A 17,905-nucleotide genomic window follows, 5' to 3' on the forward strand; every position below is an offset into this window, starting at 1 on the left:
ACATGTCCATCATCTGCTGGCAGCTTTTATGGAGATGCGGATTTCATTTTCCAGCAGGACTTGGCACACTGCCAAAAGTACCAACTGATCTTATATAATATTCTAATATAATTTTCTAAGATACTGATTTTTGGGTTTTTTATTGGCTGTAAAACATACTCTGTGTGTAATAAATCTATATAATATATGAGTTTTGAACATTTTGAACTGAATTACTGAAATAAAGTAACTTTTCAATGATAATCTATTTTTTTGAGATGCACTAGTACTAGTAGCACCGACATATATGCTGTAGCATAAATGCCTCCATATGCAACACATTAGAAACAGTGTTAATATCATTCCCATTTATTCTGAGGTACTTACAATATAAAGAGAAAACAAAACGCAGAGTGTTTCAGTGAGCAGAAAGCTTTAACTCAACATGGACTATATAAATATTGTTAATTATGTAACATACACTGGAAAGTATAGGATGAAATGTAGTACAGAAACGCACTCTATTGACCTCGGGGAATTTTAGGAAATAAATAGTCTTTCCTTTAATCCGTTCTTACTGTTCAAAAAACGAAACAAAAGCAAAAAAAAAATAGTAATAATAATAATAAATCCTCAGGAAGTGAGTCAGTCTTCAGCGTGGGTCCGACAGGTTTTCATTTGGTACTTGGTAACAGTTCCAGGATGAAGAGTTGTAGCGTTTCTGATGTAAAGGTATAAAAGGTCTGTGCTTCCTCTCTGCGGGGAGGATCTGCGGTAGTGCTTCTGTGGAGGGGCATCTCTGGGGACGAGTCTCTGAGCGGCTGCTGGAGGCAGTCTGAGGAGAGTCTGTGACGGAGGAGCAGGTGGTGCAGCCGGGTCGGGTGCAGCGTGGCTCCTCCGTCCTCGGCTTCGTCTTAAGATGCTCCGTCTTTGCTCTGCTCCGGCTCCTGGCTCCCCGACGCCTCGGCTTCAGGGGCCGGAGCCCCGGCGGCATCCGCCTCTAAAAACACAACAGAACAAAAAACTTACTCTTCAGATCAGTTTCTTCACAAAATTATATTTAAAAAATTAAAAAACTTTCAGTAAAGTCTTTCAGGGTTCATACAGTTTATAACCGAGAAATTTACATGACTTTTATTATGGCGTTGTTAAAACATCAGTAGACAAAAAAAAGGACAAAAAATCAAAAGTCAACTAAAACTATAAACAAAATTACAAGATTACAAGTAGGCCTAAAATTCGTTTGATTAAAAAAAAAATAATAATCTTTAAGCAATGTTCAATAATAAATAAATTGTGTGTCAGATCCTAAAGAGCTCCATTGTGTAGAGATTAAATTACTGAATTAACTGAATTAATGAGCTGATTGATGTATTTGTTGCTTAAAATAGATTTCCTCTATCGAAAAACGTTCCAAAAACACAAAGTTTTTCCAAAAGTTTCTGGGTATTTTTATTTTGCCAAAACTTATCCAGGCCTTGAAATTGCTATTTTCAAATTGGAAATACACTGGTCTTTGTTTCTTTTGTTTCTGTTAAAATAATTCAATCAAAAAATAAATAAATAAATAAATATATTTAAAAAAATTATATATATATACATATATAAAATATGATGTAATATGTATGTATAACACTGTGATAAAAAAAAAGGTTGTAAATGCTTGTATTGCGTCAGTTACTTAGAAACTATATATATATATATATATATATATATATATATATATATATATATATATATATATATATATATATATATATATATATTAAAATAGAAGTTTAGAATAGAATAGCTGTTTAACACACTCATCAGCTATAAAAATCACTATATAAATTTTATTTGACTGGATAAAATCTGACTTGATGGCAGGATTAAGAAAGAACATTAACATGTAACACAGTCTGTCATGTTCCTCCTTATGAAACCTCTTGGCCGAGGGGAATTCCCAGCTCTATATAATGCCAAATGTTGTGGGATATTTTCCTGTTTTTTTCCTCAAGAACACAATAAAAGAGTCCAGCTGAGGCAGTCGAGGCTTTCTGCTCAGCCATTCATCATTCTCACGAGTGCATCTGTTCCCACGTGGTTCGGAAACGCTTAAGGAAGTGGGAATTGTTCCGAGTGCTGATGACAGAGCTGTGTGTGCTGGTGGTGACAGCATCTATTCAACCTCTCCTTCAACTCGCTTTGTGTTTAAAACACACTGACAAACACATTTGACCTCAAGAGAGTGAAGAGGGAAATGCACTCTTAGGTATGAGCTTGTGGTTATTAGTACAGGAACTCTTAACTCTCCCAGATTGTCCCCCCTACCCAATTGGACTTACTTTATATGTATTGCTTCATTACTCCACATGGTGGCGCTATAATCTAATGAATAGGGTTAATAAACCTGCATTAAAGAATAATAACCAATTAATCTATAATAATAATACATCAAGTATCTTACAGCACTTCATGCTTCCCTCTGTTGACAACAACAGATTTCATTTTCCAGCAGGACTTGGCACACTGCCAAAAGTACAAATTGGTTATTATATAATGTAATTTTCTAAGATGTTGATTTTTGGGTTTTTATTGGCTGTAATCATAATCATCAACAATAAAAGATAAAATAAATGCTTAAAATTGATCACTCCATGTGTAATACATCTATATAATATATGAGTTTCACATTTTTCACAACTGAATTACTGAAAAAAAGTAACTTTTCAAAGATATTCTAATTTTTTTAGATGCATCTCTTTACTACAAGCCCTGTACAATAGTGAGAGGAGCTGCTGCTGCTGCTGCTGTCAGATCAGGTAAGATCACGCTACAACTTCACACACACTTCATTCTCAGAGACGTATCTACCTCCAGCTTTCAGGTCCATCTGCGCCATGTCTTTGGTCAGTTCGCTGGTGCCCACCCCTTTTTCTTCACCTTTAATGTCGGGCACTGCATTCCTGCGGCCTGTGCGATCACAGTTAATAAAATCCGAGTATGATGACTCAACGTCCATCATCTGCCCATGACCTGTCTTCTCATTCCACCTATAAAAAGACAGAGAGAGAGAGAGAGAGAGAGAGAGAGAGAGAGAGAGAGAGAGAGAGAGAGAGAGCAAAGGGGTTAGGGCTGGACGATATGGACAGAATGCTGCAGTGCAATTATATTATTATCTACACACTCTGACAGCGATAGGCCTCGCAACGTACTAAAACATTGATGAACACTTGATGTCCATCAATATTTGAACACTTGAGACATGATCCTCGCTTGTGTTCAGCTGCTGATAGTGGTGGCACCATCACAACTCCAGTGTAAATGTAGTAAAACATGGTGAACTCTGTATAACAGGCGCTTCAGCATCAATCGATGCAGAGTCTATGTATATATATGTCTATGATCATGACTTAACTTTAAGACGGCGGCGCCTGGAGCTGATTCTAGCGTTTAATAAGCTTCTTGTGCACTATTAAAGTTAATATTGCCGGGTAGGGGTGGGCAATATGGCCCTCAAATAAGATCACGATATTTTATGGTATTTTTGTGTTAACGATAGTTTTTTTTTTAGTATATGACACAACATTGAATTAAATTGAATTATTTTTAATAACACTACTGCAACAAAATAAAAATTACATTTTATTATTGCATATTATGATATGATATGGCACACCCCTAAATGAGATATCAAAAAAATATAAGAATTTTATATCGTTCATGATATTCAAAAATGTTGGCAATGGCACGTACAATACTCCGGATTCTACCAATGAGGTGTGGAGCTACTTTGAGCCTGAATATATCAGTGTAGAAAAGTGATTTATCATGTTTTTCTACACCAAAAGTCAATTTTACACCAGATTTCTCCTTTAAAAAGGCAATGTAAACTACTGAACCGCTGTTTCAGTAGGCTACTGGCCCTGCTTTTCTTATTTTACCATTTCCCCATCCAAGCAATCACTTAACCATCTTACTGCCACTCCATCTGTCCGTCAGACCTGCAGCTCTGAGCCAGCCGAGCTCTATACAAATGAAAGTGAGACGAGCCAGAGCCCAGAGTTCAGCTGAGCTACAAGCTGCTGTCCTGTGAGCCACGTCTCTCACACAAGCTGCTGTCTCTCCGAAACTTGTGTTCTGATGCTGGTGTGGATTTGAGTCTGTCATGCCTCGTCCTGTACCAGACCTTCCAGTTTTTATTTTCCAGTTTCCAGAGTCTTTAGATTCTTTAGGTGGTTTATGAAGCTGTATTCAGCACACTATACACTTTAGAAGGGAGATTTAATGCTGCATTAATGTGTTTGTGTTGCTACTGCGATGTCAATTGCAGTGTTCTCTAAATACTATGTTAAAGAGTGCAGTAACAACACTGTCTGTTCCAAGATTGTACAATTTTAACCATTTATCTGTATGAAAGCTTTTAGTTTTTAGCATCTTTTTAGCATTTTAGGGCATTTTCACATCTGTAATTGGATTCTCTGATCTAAATCAGTTGATGAGTCCTTGGAGTGTTTTCTCCCTCTGTTTGGTTTGGTTTCACACAGGCATTAACATGAACAGCTGTTTTAGCGCACATGTCTGTGCAGTGTGAAGCTGCTTTAAAATCGTATCGCTGAAAATTTGCTGCTGCGCTTTTTTTAAACAGTGTTTTCAATGACAAGGCAGTGCAGCACAGATGTACACATAGTAAACGCCAGAGTCACTCGGTTACAAGCAGTGAATGCTGCACATACTCCATGTGTAAACAGCATGGAGCAGCAGAGACAGCGTTTGTTCATAGCTGTGGTAATTAGCATCGTCTAATATATGAGATTAAACTGCACTTCATCAACAGTTTATCTCAAATGTAGAATATAAAATGTTATCGCCAGATTAATCGACTAGGTTGCAGCCTTAATACTAAAGGAGCATGACCAAGGATTTGAACTGCGTTGTGCATCACTATGCCCTTAATAAAGTATAGGCTAATGCTTTCAAATATTGGCCCAATCCCTTGGTTAGGAAAAGAGATAGAGCTTGTTCGCCCTTCAAACTGAGATTTTTCAGATTCAGCACACTTCAAACGAAGGGAAATGAGAATCACTAATAAGAAATCCAAAAATTGTATTTATTTTTGTATTTTTTTTCCTTGTTAAAAGTGACAATTAGCACTATATCACCATCGTTTATTAAGTAGTTTTAATGTTTTATGGCTGAATTTTTCATAACAAGCATAAAAAAAAGATCGCTAGCTAGTTAGCTAACTTTCCCGTTCCACCTTAAATGGTGCAACAGATGGCAGGGGCTGCAGCATTTAAGGTGGAACGGAAAAAATAAAGTAACCATAATAAAAGATACCCAAAGCTCATTTCAGCTCCTCATCACAGAGAAATTAAGAAACAGACAATAATAATTAATTTCTAATTAAAATCTTTCCCCTTTCTGAAGACAAACAATAAAATTCGCCCTAAAGTTAACTTTAAACTAGTTAACCAGCAGCTGCAGCTAGGTTACTGAACTTTAGTGCTTCTGATGACGTATCAGGTGCTTGTTGAAGGGTTTCCCAATTCTTAAGGGGAGAATTTCACCCCTTCGAAAACAAAGGGGTAGGGGTAAGTGGTTGGGCCAAGGGGTGACATAGGATTGGGCCATACTACTTTAAGAAGGTCCCAACAATTACAAAGTTCAATGAAGCGGCTAGCTGAGGCATTTTGCACTTTGCTAATTGAATATTTGGCTACGAGACTTTCAGTTCTTTAATATCTGTGACAGGACATGTTAGCTGATGAATTAGAGTAATTATTGCTCCGGAGGTTCTATTTCTATACTTAAGTTAATAGAGCCAGCTCCTGAACTCATTTCATGGCCTAATTATAACAGAGAGGCGGAAGCACTCATCTGAGACCATCGACTGTCACGAAACATTCGCCGAGCGTTGTCTTCTCCCGTCAGCCGGGCTCTCGCTGAGGCCTGGCGAGTACGCATGCCGGGGAGCGGCCGCAGCTTTACTGGCAGCAGAGGAGGAGATAAAAACTTAAGCGATCGACAGAGAGACACTTTCAGAGTGCTCTGCAGCACCATGTCTGTTGGCACGGTGCGTCGAAGTGCTTTCAAGAAGATGGAGGGAGGGAGGGAAGGAGGGAGGGATGGGGGCGGAGGAGGGTCAGAGCGCATTCCCAGAGAAGAATGCACAGCGCTCTCACAAACACACACACAAGCTATTCAACCCCCTTTGTGCCTCCTCTTCTCAGTCCATATTTAAGTGGGTCATGGATCCTGCCAGCCAGTACGGCTCTACGGAGCAGCCCGAGCTGAAGAGCCGAAGAGCTGAAGAGCCGAGGAGAAGAGAACCGCGGGAACGGGAAAAGAAAACGTGGATATGAAAGAAAAGAATAGAATATTAAATTTTTTTTACATTGCGATATTATGTATATCGCTATATTAAACAATGCAGGTCCCATGACATCACCAGCCCCGCCCCCTTCCGCATGCTCGCGTCCGGACAGATCAAGAGCTGAGTCAGCACCGAAAACACCGAAAACAGCAAAACAACAGTAATCTGCCCTTTAATCAGGCATTTAAATGACTTTTTATAAAAGGTAAATAAGAGCTAGTGAATTCAGCTGTAACTGGAAATATCTGCACTGCACCTCAGTGCTGGACTGAGGTGGGTTTACAAGCACGTGCCCAACCATGTGGATGATGGAGGCCATGCGTGAGGTTACCTCGAGTTTACTCTTGCCCCTCCCCCTCGCGCTTCTCAGGCAGCAGCAGGCTGTCACTCATACAGACACAGAGACAGCGCTGTGTATCTACTTCTTGTGTCAAGAATCAAAACAATTGCAACATGGCGTGTTTGATTTAACTCCCTTAAGTGACATTACACGTCCTGTGATGTGACGATTCCACATGTGCATATCATGATGATGCTGATGATGCTTAAACGATATATCGTGCAACCCTACTGTGGAGTTCCAGAAAAAAAAAAAAAAAAACCACACACACACACACACACACACACAGAAACATTAAGCTGCATCTGCGGCTCTAAAGCAGAAGATATGCATCCCATTAACAGCACTCGCGCCTCCACTCTCATTCTCATTAGGACTGAACTAATTGCAGCTAATAAAGCAACAGGAGACCCAATACCGCTGACTCTCATTTAATCAGCTTAACGAGAACATGCACACCGAGTCCACGCTGCCATAAGCCACACCATATGGGCTGCAGAACTGCAAAGATTTTTTTAAAGCAAAAATAAGGAGTGGCTGCAAAAGAGCCTCTTGTTAATGTGTGTTAATGAGTTGACATTTAAAAACTGCAGTTTAAAAAAAAAAAAAGAAATGTATCTATGCAGATTTCTCTCCTGAAAACCATTTATTTGGGTGAGTTAAACACTTCAGTTTATTTACAGTAAGCTTAGATTTCCGAAATTTTGTCTTAGGGTGAGTTTTCAGTGAAGTTTCTCCAGCATTAAGGCTGGGAGCAGCAGCATTAGCATTAGCCACTCACTGCACAGCTAGTGGGATGTAAATGCCGTCCAATAGCACTAGACTGAGGAGTCCTGAGTGTTTATTCCCGCCCGAAAAGACTATGTACGTGTTTTTCTTCTCTTGTCTCGTCCTCTGAGAAAATTGCAGGCTGAACTATCTACTGTTTTTAGCTGAACTCCGTGCTCCTCCAGTAATTTTAGTCCCGTTCGGACGCACATCTCTGAGTTTCGTCTCCTCGTGTTTAATTAATAAGCTATTTGTTCACTGCCGTGCACCGTAATTACTCTTGGGGCACACGTTTCCACGGAGATCCATGTAAAAAAAAAAACACAACAGTGAGTGGAAATGGAGGAGCTACTGAACGTGATTATGCCATGTAAATGAGAAAGCCAAGAAAAAACTCACTGGTCCTTCTGTTTTTTTAACTGCAGTCCGGATGCATAAGTTATATTACTGAGTAGAAGTGTGAAATATTTTTCGCAGCCTAGGCTTTGGAATAGTATGATTCTTGCACAACTATTTAAGAATCATCTTTGTACCAAGATGCACTCAGAAAACCCAGCCCAGTGCAGTTAATTTAATCACTATAGTGAGTTTGGTCAGGCCACAGCGTGACTAATAACAATACGCTCTTCTCAGAAATCCTCTCTGATACAAAGGAATCAAAAAGCAGTGATTCATCAATGTTCTAGCGAATCACAGACGTTTCTGCTGAGTAAGTGTTCTGTGTAAGCAGCGTGGCTAATCCCAGGCGTTCCACAGCGATGAACTGAAACACACAGCCTCTGTTCAGCACAGTTAATGACTGCAATTAAAATTATCTGTCACAACATCCACAATTATTAGGGGTGTGAATCACTTGTTTAACTGAATTGAATTCCTTTCATGATTCAATGGCTGGTGCTGAGATTCAAAAGGCAGTTTAGTTTTGTTTGGATTGATTCCGTACAGTTTGATTAAATAAACTGGAGTCTGATTCAGTGAATTTCCCGGTCCTGCTGGGTCTGTACTCGAGACTGAGACTGAATGAGAGGCAGAAAAACATCTGTAGAGGCAGAAACACTGGTCCTGGGAATAGAAGGGTCTCCAGCAGCCAAGTCTGCGCTGGCCTAGCCACACTGGAGAGGCTTCAGAAAGCAGTATGAGTGTTACTGTGGATCAAATTAATAGAACCCAAACTCAATGGGGGGTTGCCAGTGGAATACATAACCCTCACTGAAGGGATTGTGACAATAGTTGTTTAAAAAGGTATAAAGAGGCTTATTTAAGATGATACAGGAGTAAAGTTTTTGAGTTTTTGAGCCAGCTGCAGTATTTAGATACTGTTCTGTATTTTACTGCATATGATAAATCATGCATAATTCATAATAATAATCAGATATTTTCTATCATATATTTATAAAAATTATAATCCATCAAATCTACCAGATTACAGAACATTACAGCATCTACCCAATATGATCTATGGTATCGTATTTATGGACTGTAAGGCGCACCAGCAACGAACCTCTATTTTAACGTCTAACGAACCTAAGGCGCATTAGATTATAAGGTGCATTTTAGGCGACAATAGTAAGGAACAAGGGTGTCTTCATGTAAACAAAACTGTAATTCTTAAAAAAAAATATTTCAAAGTCAACCAAGGGCGCTTTCACCTAGCAGTTCGTCCAACGTAGCTTGTTTTAACACGGTAATAACGCAGACTACAGTCCGATACATATTCCCCTCTGAACTGCAAGAGAGCTATTGCTGCAATTAGCAGCTAATGCTGATGCACCCTGCCTTAGTTTTGGATTAGCTTCAATAAAAACCCTTATAATGGTGTGCTTCAGCAGAGGGGCTTTACTGCTCCTTCATATCTGACTGATAGACTTATAAGGATATAATGATTTTTGGGAAAATTGAAGGATTATTAGTGTGCCTGCCAATTTTTTATGCATTTTTTATGCTTTTTCCAATATCATGAAGCCCTAATATGTAGTAGTGATTACATTTAAGGCTCCAGATATACATTCTGTTAATTATGCGTTCTAATTTGTTCGAAAAAGAGTGGAAAATGCTGGAGAAACGTAGTGAGGCCCGAGACAACAGGGTGTTAAATCCAGCAGTCCTCATCAGATGCCAGAGCTGCCGCTGCCCTCTAATGGAAGCCTCCAGTATCACAGGTAGCACACAGGCAAGTATATCAACAGTTACGTACATTTACAATGCAGCCATTCGTCTACACGAAAACGTGGCCAAACAGTAAGCACATCTCCAGCCTAACACAACCCCTCCATCTGCCATCTCTACATCTCTACACTATCACATAACAGCTTCTGGAGTCAGATCTACAGCAGGATCCACTGGCTGCTCTACTGGACACCTGTTCTATCAAATGCTACCTTTACAAAACCTAATGCCAGTATCAGCACGCGAGTTACCCGACACTCGCCAAACAGAAACCGGACACGTACAACACTTCCACTTTATCGCTGAGGAAGACCTCCTGACCAGCGCTCAATAGACTCGACAGGCTCGCTCACGTTTCTGAACACAGCGCTGTGTCCACACTGAAGCAGCGGAGAGCTTTTGTGTGGGTTTGGGAAGCAGAGAAAGCAGAAACAGCCCGGTTCAGAGCGGGTCAGTCACAAAGCACAGCAGCAGCCGGTGGGGAACGCTGTGGCCTGCAGAAATCCAGCACTCAACCTCGGGAAATGTCAAGCGCAGTGCAGGACTCCTTGACCCATTTTAAAACCAGCTCCCATATTTATGTTTAAGGAAAAAATATAAAAATATTTAAAACTACATTTTAAAAGGCTAAAGAAACTTGTATTAAAAATGTATTAGTGCTTTAACTAGGGCCAATAGTCTTCCATGTGCAATTTGACTGTTAAAATATCTGATGCAAATGCCAGGAGGAGTGAACCAGGATTTGCATGACTCTTTGTTGTCTAAATCCCTTTTTTGCAAATGCAATTCATTAACATTTAAAAGCAGGAAACGCCTGAAAGTACATTAAATGAGGGAGAGAAAACTAAAAAAAAAATGTTAACAAAATGCAGAAGCACTGCATGGTACTGTGTGTGCAACACTTTCTAGGTAACTAGGAGCAGCATATGTTTAAGTTAGTGTTATATTTAATAGTATTTTACTCTGTCTTCAGATTGCAGGTAAAATTTGATTTTGCATACAAAAAAAAGTTTCCTACAATTCCTTAAAAAATAGTCACAATTTTTGGAACTGTTTACAGAGCTGCATCTGACTGGTGGTATTGCGTCTCAATCATCTGCCTCTCCTCTGCTATTGTTAATTTTTTTTTTTTGTGAGTGTGAAACTGACCAATAGACACTCAGGAAATGATAAAGGACACGCCCATCTCATCAGAAACCCGTCAATCTTCATCAGAGAGAGGTGTGTTTAAACAGTTTACAGCTGCTGGAGTTTCTGCAGTGGTTTAGGAAGGCAGATGTAGTCTGCTGCTAACCCCGGCTAGCACTGCTGGAGCAGTATTAGCATTAGCCATTAACCGTGCTAAGCGCTAACTCTTTCGCCATTCAGAGGCAAGTATATCAGTAGAATGTAGTCTGCGCAACTACAGTGTTAAAACAAGCTTTCAGGAGAAAAATCTGTGTAGATTAGCATCCAGCACTGATTTGACTTTAAAAGAATTTAGTTTTTCAAGAATCACAATTTTGTTTACTTCATTTAGCTTAGCTTTACAGGTGTTGTCACCCAGCGGTGAGACCTGCTGAAGTAGATGGAAAACATGGCGACACCCCTTTTCCTTACTAGTGTCTCATAAAATGTGTCTTATAATCTGGTTCGCCTTATTTATGAAAATAGACCAGAAAACAGACGTTTATTGACAATGCACCTTATAATATAGTGCCTTATAGTTCTATCTACCTACCTATCTACCTACCTACCCATCCATCCATCCATCTATCCATCTATACTGTTTTCTGCAATTAACCTACAATAACTGATGCAAATGCCAGAAGGAGTGGATAAGCGTTTTTCTAAAGCAATTATAATGTTTTAACAGTAAAAAGCAGGAAATGCACAAAAGTACATAAAATGGTGAAAAACAAAACCTAAAATACATGTTCTGTCCCTTTAAAAGTTGTCTGCCCACAGGCATTCCCTGTTGGCCTGCTTTATGTTGCAGTACTCTCCAGGGAACAGCCATGCATCTTGTTTATTTGGTTTCTTGCCATCAGCTCTGATTATTCTGCGGCTGTGGTAAAGATTTTGGTCGAGCTTTTAAAATAACTACATTACTGACATGCTGTAATTTATATATATGGATATGACCTCAGTCATATTTGATGACCTCAATTTTTTTGTATATTCTATGTCTACTTTTGTCCGTAAAACAGTGCTTTATATTTTATTATAATTAATTTATTTGCTTATTCATGTATATTTAAATGTTACATATACCACTTTCAATATGTGTACACGCAGCTTGCCATCAGCTGCCAGAGCGCTGAGAGAGCACAACTGGCTTTGATTTCTCTGGATGGGTACAGTAGATGGCGCTCTTTCCTCTCATCACTCCTAGGGTGATGTCGATCAGCACAAGGCTGCATCTGTGAGCTGTTGTATCAGAACCGAGTCGTTGTGCTTTCCACCGAGGGCACTGGCTACAAAACCAAATCAAATTCGCGATATGATACAATATCGATATTTTTTTATATCCCTAGTTACTTCAAAATATACAGCTCTGAAAAAAAATTAGAAAGCATCTAAAAATTATGAGTTTCCTTGATTTTACCAAATTAAAAACCTCTGGAATATAATCAAGAGGAAGATGAATGATCACAAACCATCAAACCACCAAACTGAACTGCTTGAATTTTTGCAACAGGAGTAAAGCAGCATAAAGTTATCCAAAAGCAGTGTGTAAGACTGGTGGAGGAGAACATGATGCCAAGATGCATGAAAAAAAACTGTGATTAAAACCAGGGTTATTCCACCAAATATTGATTTCTCATTTTCTGCAAATAAATGCTCTAAATGACACTATTTTAATTTGGAATTTGGGAGAAATATTGTCTGTAGTTTATAGAATAAAACAAAAATGTTAATTTTATTCAAACATAAACATAAGCATAGCAAAATCAGAGAAACTGAAGTGATGTCTTAGTTTTTCCAGAGCTGTATCTACTCATCCATGTGAAACATCTCAACCAGAGTTTTCTGAAACCTTAAGCATGCGAAAGCAAACAGGCTGGCTAAACACAACAGGGCAGGCCTGTTGTTTTGTTTGGCTCAGATGTCCAGCATTCGAGTCCTGTGTGTTTACTCTCTGAATTTCAGTTCAGTGCAGCTACAGTAGTCACTTCTGTAATCTGATGCTTCTTAATGAAATGGAGCCGGCCTGTGTGATGAGGAGACGTGGAAACAAGAGTCTAATGGCACAGGTGTGTACTCAGTGCTGACAATAACACCCCACACAACACTCAACCCAACACACCCACCCACCCGAGGGAGCATGGTGGAGACCAGGGACTCAGGAGTTCAAAACTCGCCCACAAGAAAACAAGAATATTACCAATAGAAAAACATTAGTTACCACAAACCCTGCACCATTCAGACTTCAGAACACACAGCATTCTACAGGGGTTTTGATTCAATATATTGTGATTAGGGCTGCAACGATTAGTCGATATAATCGACAATGTTGATTATCTAAATTTGTCGACTAAAAATGTCATTGTCGATTAATTGTTCATTTGTAAAAGTATTGCATTACACAAAGTGCTGGGAACAGTAAATGGCTCACTCAAACATTTTAAATTCAACTCAGACACAACAGATTACAAATTTACTTACTAAATTTAGTACTTCCCATGTTTAAACAAAATCTAGACAATTAAAACGTCTTTTAAATCTCATGTTCAGCTGTTTCTGTTGTTTTTAGAGATTGAGGACATGGCAGAAATAATCGTTGACTAATCAACTTATTGAAAAAATAATCATCAGATTAGTCGACTATCAAAAAAATAATCATTAGTTGCAGCCCTAATTGTGATACAAGATAATATGATTTTTTTTTACACACAGAGTGATCTATTTTAAGTGTTTATTATAAGGTTTACAGCCAATGAAAACCCAATTATCAGTGTCTCAGAAAATTAGAATATCATATAAGGCGAATTGTTACTTTTGGCAATGTGGGCAGTGTGCCAAGTCCTGCTGGAAAATGAAATCCGCATAAAATTTCATAAAAGTTGTCAGTAGCAGAGGGAAGCATGAAACGCTTCCTGTAAGATTTTGTGGGAAAACAAAACTGCACTGACTTAAGACTTGATAATAAAACACAGTGGATCAACACCAGCAGATGATGGACATGTCTCTCCACCAAACCATCACTGATTGGTGGAAACTGCACACTAGACCTCAAAGAAGTTTAGACTGTGTGTCTCTCCACTCTTTCCTCAGAAGTCACATTACAAGTAACAGTCTTGCTTTTCAGGGTTTCTACACTAAATATCTCCTAACGAATAAATCAGATTATTCAGCTAATTAAGCTACAGTGAACCCTTCAGTTAAATCAGCAGGTTTAAACATCATGTAAACGCCTCAGTTCATCTCCTTTACTGTCACTGAGCGTTTGGATATGGACACAGAGAGTCTAAACAGACTGATCCAGTGCAGTGAGAGCAGTAGAGCAGTATGTATGGCAGACTCTGAGCCATCAGTTATCTCCTTAAAAGGGCAAATGAGATCCTCCATCATCAGACCGAAATACAGCAGCCCGGCGCACTCCCCGGGGCGCCACTCCGTCAAAACCTCAACAGATGAATTCTCATTTTCACTGGAGAAAAAGAAACCCAGATGCAGTGGAATAGTGAAATAGTGAAAACAGAGGCTCCTATAACACACAGAGCCTGGATGACTGATGTTCAGACAGTATTTGTAGGGATTAAACAAAAAGAAACAACCGAAAACCTTATTTTGCAGGTTTTCATTAACATTCCCACTTTTTTATTCATTGAATAAATACAATATGTATTAAATGTATTAGGACTGCACAATAAATCTATTTTTGTACAGCAGCTGTTTTGTGCACGCTTGTCACCAACACTGAACGAAGCATTCAGATATCAGGTATGTGGGCGCTGAGTGGTCCTGCGTCCTAAAGCGCCGTCACTATGATCGGGAGATCGCTGGTTTTGCCATTAGCTGCCAGAGCCCTGAGAGAGCACAATTGCTCTTGCCTTGCTCTCTCTGGGTGGGTACAATAGATGGCGCTCTCTCTTTCCCCTCATCACTCCTAGGGTGATGTGGATCAGCAGAAAATGTGGCCTACTTATCAGATATGTTGTTCAAACAGTCAAATATAAAATACTGGATTTGGGTAAAAAATATAAATAAATCTAAAAAATAAATACAATTATGTTTTATAAATTTTACTTGCTGTGTGAACTGTGTGCCAACCAGGCCTGCACTGAACCTGGTTAAAGATCACACAGATATATTGTGCACATTTAGCCTATAAACAGCTTCCCCTTTAAGCCAGACTGGGCTAGTTTAAACCAGAGATGTCAAAACCCAGTACTTCCCATTTAACATTTTAATGATTCAAATTTAACACTGTGTGTTTCTGGTCCGCACCATCTAAACACATTGCTGGCAGCACAGGAAACTGTCTCTCCTACTCGAGGAGATATTGGACGAGAAGGACGAATCCCCTGGGACAGGAACTCCCATAGTTTCCAGCAGACTTGAGATTTATTGAATCATAAAGACATGAGAGCTGAGTCATTCAAAGAGACAGAGGCCTTGGAGCTCGGCGACTCATGCTAGAATGTCAGACATGCATGAATTTCCACACATTCAGACTGAAAGCTCCTGAGGCCGGACGGAGGCGACCTACCAATATTCCTTCCTGGTCATTAATTATGTTCAGTTGGTTAAAACTAATATAATAGGTGGTCACTGTCTGCTCCAATTGTCTCTTTTAGGTAGGCCTGTCGTGATAACTACGTTATCGACTTATCGTACAATATTTTTTTAAATCGCGATCATTTTTTAAATGCCGATGTCAATAACAGCCATTGTGTGTGTGTGTGGAGATGTTTAAGCATGCAAAATTAGTCGAGGCTAATAGGACTTTCTCAAAACTAAACAGCTTTAGAGAAGGTTTAGTAGGTTTAGAGTAGTCCAGTAGTCTGTTTTAAAGCCGCGTTCCAAACAACTACAGACAACATTTCTCCCAAATTCCAAATCAAAATATTGTCATTTATTTGCAGAAAATGAGAAATGTCTGAAATAACAACAAAAAAGATGCAGAACTTTCAGACCTCAAATAAGGCAAAGAAAACAAGTTTATATCCATAAAGTTTTAAGAGTTCAGAAATCAATATTTGGTGGAATAACCCTGGTTTTTAATTAATTAATGCATCTTGGCATCATGTTCTCCTCCACCAGTCTTACACACTGCTTTTGGATAACTTAATGCCATAAAGTTGGCTCCGGGAGATCTTATTTAAAGCACAAACATCCAGCCCAATTTTCCAAGCTGAATATTAAATATGAATATTGTTTCTCCAGAGAGATCCTGCCTTAAGCTCCACACTCTACACATGTTGGTGTTTGTTGCTCTGTATTTGTTTTACATTAAAAAATACATTTATAGCAAGAGCTATAGCTGAGCCATCTGTGTCTTTGATCATATGGACACTTGATTTTGAGCTAGTTTGCATTTTGTGTTGATCAGAACAAGGAATCTGCAAGTGTCTGTGTGTTATGAACAGAGTTACAAAAGTTAAATTAATGTAAATGTTACTTTAATCTATTTGTTGTATTTTTTTTAAAGGTTGTTTAATATTTAGTGCAGTTTTCTCAGAACGGGTGTGCTTGTACTTTTTTATTTATTATTAAATATATATTCAAATATTTTTAAATTGGAAGCCCAATGTCTTTTCTTAAGAATAAAAAGTTAGTTTAACTGTAAAATGGTGTAATAGTATTATAATGCTGGTATATTATTACTGTGGCACATTGTAAAGCTCCTTAAAGAAGCAGGAAAACAGCATTTTCTATAGTGGCGCCTTAAAATGACATTAAAATGAAATTTTGAGACAATATATTGTCCTAAAAGTGTTGTTATCGTGACAGGCCTACTCTTAGGGAAACATTGGTCAATCTGATGCTTAAATCATATCCCAAAACGCGACAGCAACAGCAGTAACTCATTAGAACAGCAATCGCAGATCTGCTATTGTTGTCCCTCCATCCTGAAGCTCATTGTCGGCTTGTGAATGGAGAGGATTCTGAATAATACGTAACAGGAGCTCTCAGCAACCTTCTGAACAAAGGCCAGAGAGCTTGTGGAGGAATATGACTCAGCGGCTGTCCTTTTATTGGGTCATTAGAAGAGGACTAAAGTGGGGCTAGTGCTGTATCAGTCCCATTGGGACACTTGGTGCTTTTCTAAACGTAATGAAAACATATCATCTACAGTTCTACAGTGATGCTCCGTACAGGGGTTCATTAGGGTAGACTTCAGTCCAATTAAAATCAGAAGAGAGCCAGGGTCTTTTATCTAAACTGTTGTAAAAAACGAAGTTTGCTGGATGAAGAGACTTTAAATCACAATCTGTTTAAAATAATATGTTTTTTTACACATTAGCTAACTTTTAATGCATTGATCAACCAGTCCTTCATTAGATATTGACTAATCATAAAGAGATTGAGAATCAAGCATATGATTCTCTTTATGATTTGAAAAAAAGAGATGTACTCTTGACAGTGATATCTGGTTAGTGGTCTGTGTAAATTACTTTGTTTCTCCCAGTTCTGGTTAAAATTAAAAGAAAGGTAAACACTACTCAGTCTGGTTACACAAAAAATAGAATGAAAAAGAAACCAATCCTTGATTAGAAGTTAACTGATCAGAGGTTTTGGGGCAGATATTGACTGCCAATCATCTTTTAGTACGATCGGTCAATCAATAGCAGATACTGATTAACGGTGGGATCAAATGCAATATTAACCTCTCCAAGCAAGCTTGTTTCTGTAAAGTTCAATTTCTCAATTTCTCTCACAATGAAACATACTTCGGATGTATTTTTGGTATCAATCACATATAAAACACTGTGCAACTCTAAGCACTAGCAGGGAGAACCCATAAATTCCCATGCAGAAATGTGCTGGGTAGCTTTGAGTTTGGTTAATGGTGTTTGTAGCAGACCCTGATGTTTACTAAAAGCCGCTGTACTAAAAAAAAAAAAAAAAAGAGAGATGCACTCTTGAGAGTGGTATCTGGTTAATGGTGTGGGAACTGGATCAGGCATCATAAAACAGTGGACACCAACTGCATTAAAAATGGTTGTAAAACAGACAACTGATTGCGCTTCTTTGTCGCCTTGGCTGTATGTTTTAGGTCATTGTCATGCTGGAAGACCCAGCCACAATCCATTTTACGCTACATGGCTCCATCTTCAGTTCCTCCAAACTTGATGAGTTGTTTT

At 38.8% G+C, this 17,905-nt stretch overlaps 1 protein-coding gene across 2 annotated transcripts in view; it reads right to left on the reverse strand.

Moving 5' to 3' along the window:
• Nucleotides 1-332: 332 nt before the first annotated feature.
• pkig (protein kinase (cAMP-dependent, catalytic) inhibitor gamma) overlaps nucleotides 333-17,905 on the reverse strand; it is a 30,952-nt gene continuing 13,379 nt past the window's right edge. For both annotated transcript variants that reach the window (XM_022677185.2, XM_022677184.2), the window contains exons 2-3: nucleotides 2,836-3,014; nucleotides 333-979 (exon numbers count right to left, since the gene is read on the reverse strand). In XM_022677185.2, the coding sequence (XP_022532906.1) occupies nucleotides 894-979; nucleotides 2,836-2,986 (237 nt within the window). In that variant the 5' untranslated portion in view covers nucleotides 2,987-3,014 and the 3' untranslated portion in view covers nucleotides 333-893. The remainder of the gene's footprint in view (nucleotides 980-2,835; nucleotides 3,015-17,905) is intronic.

This window comes from Astyanax mexicanus, chromosome 13 (assembly GCF_023375975.1).
Source record: "Astyanax mexicanus isolate ESR-SI-001 chromosome 13, AstMex3_surface, whole genome shotgun sequence".
In the NCBI taxonomy this organism is placed as follows: Eukaryota; Metazoa; Chordata; class Actinopteri; order Characiformes; family Acestrorhamphidae; genus Astyanax; species Astyanax mexicanus.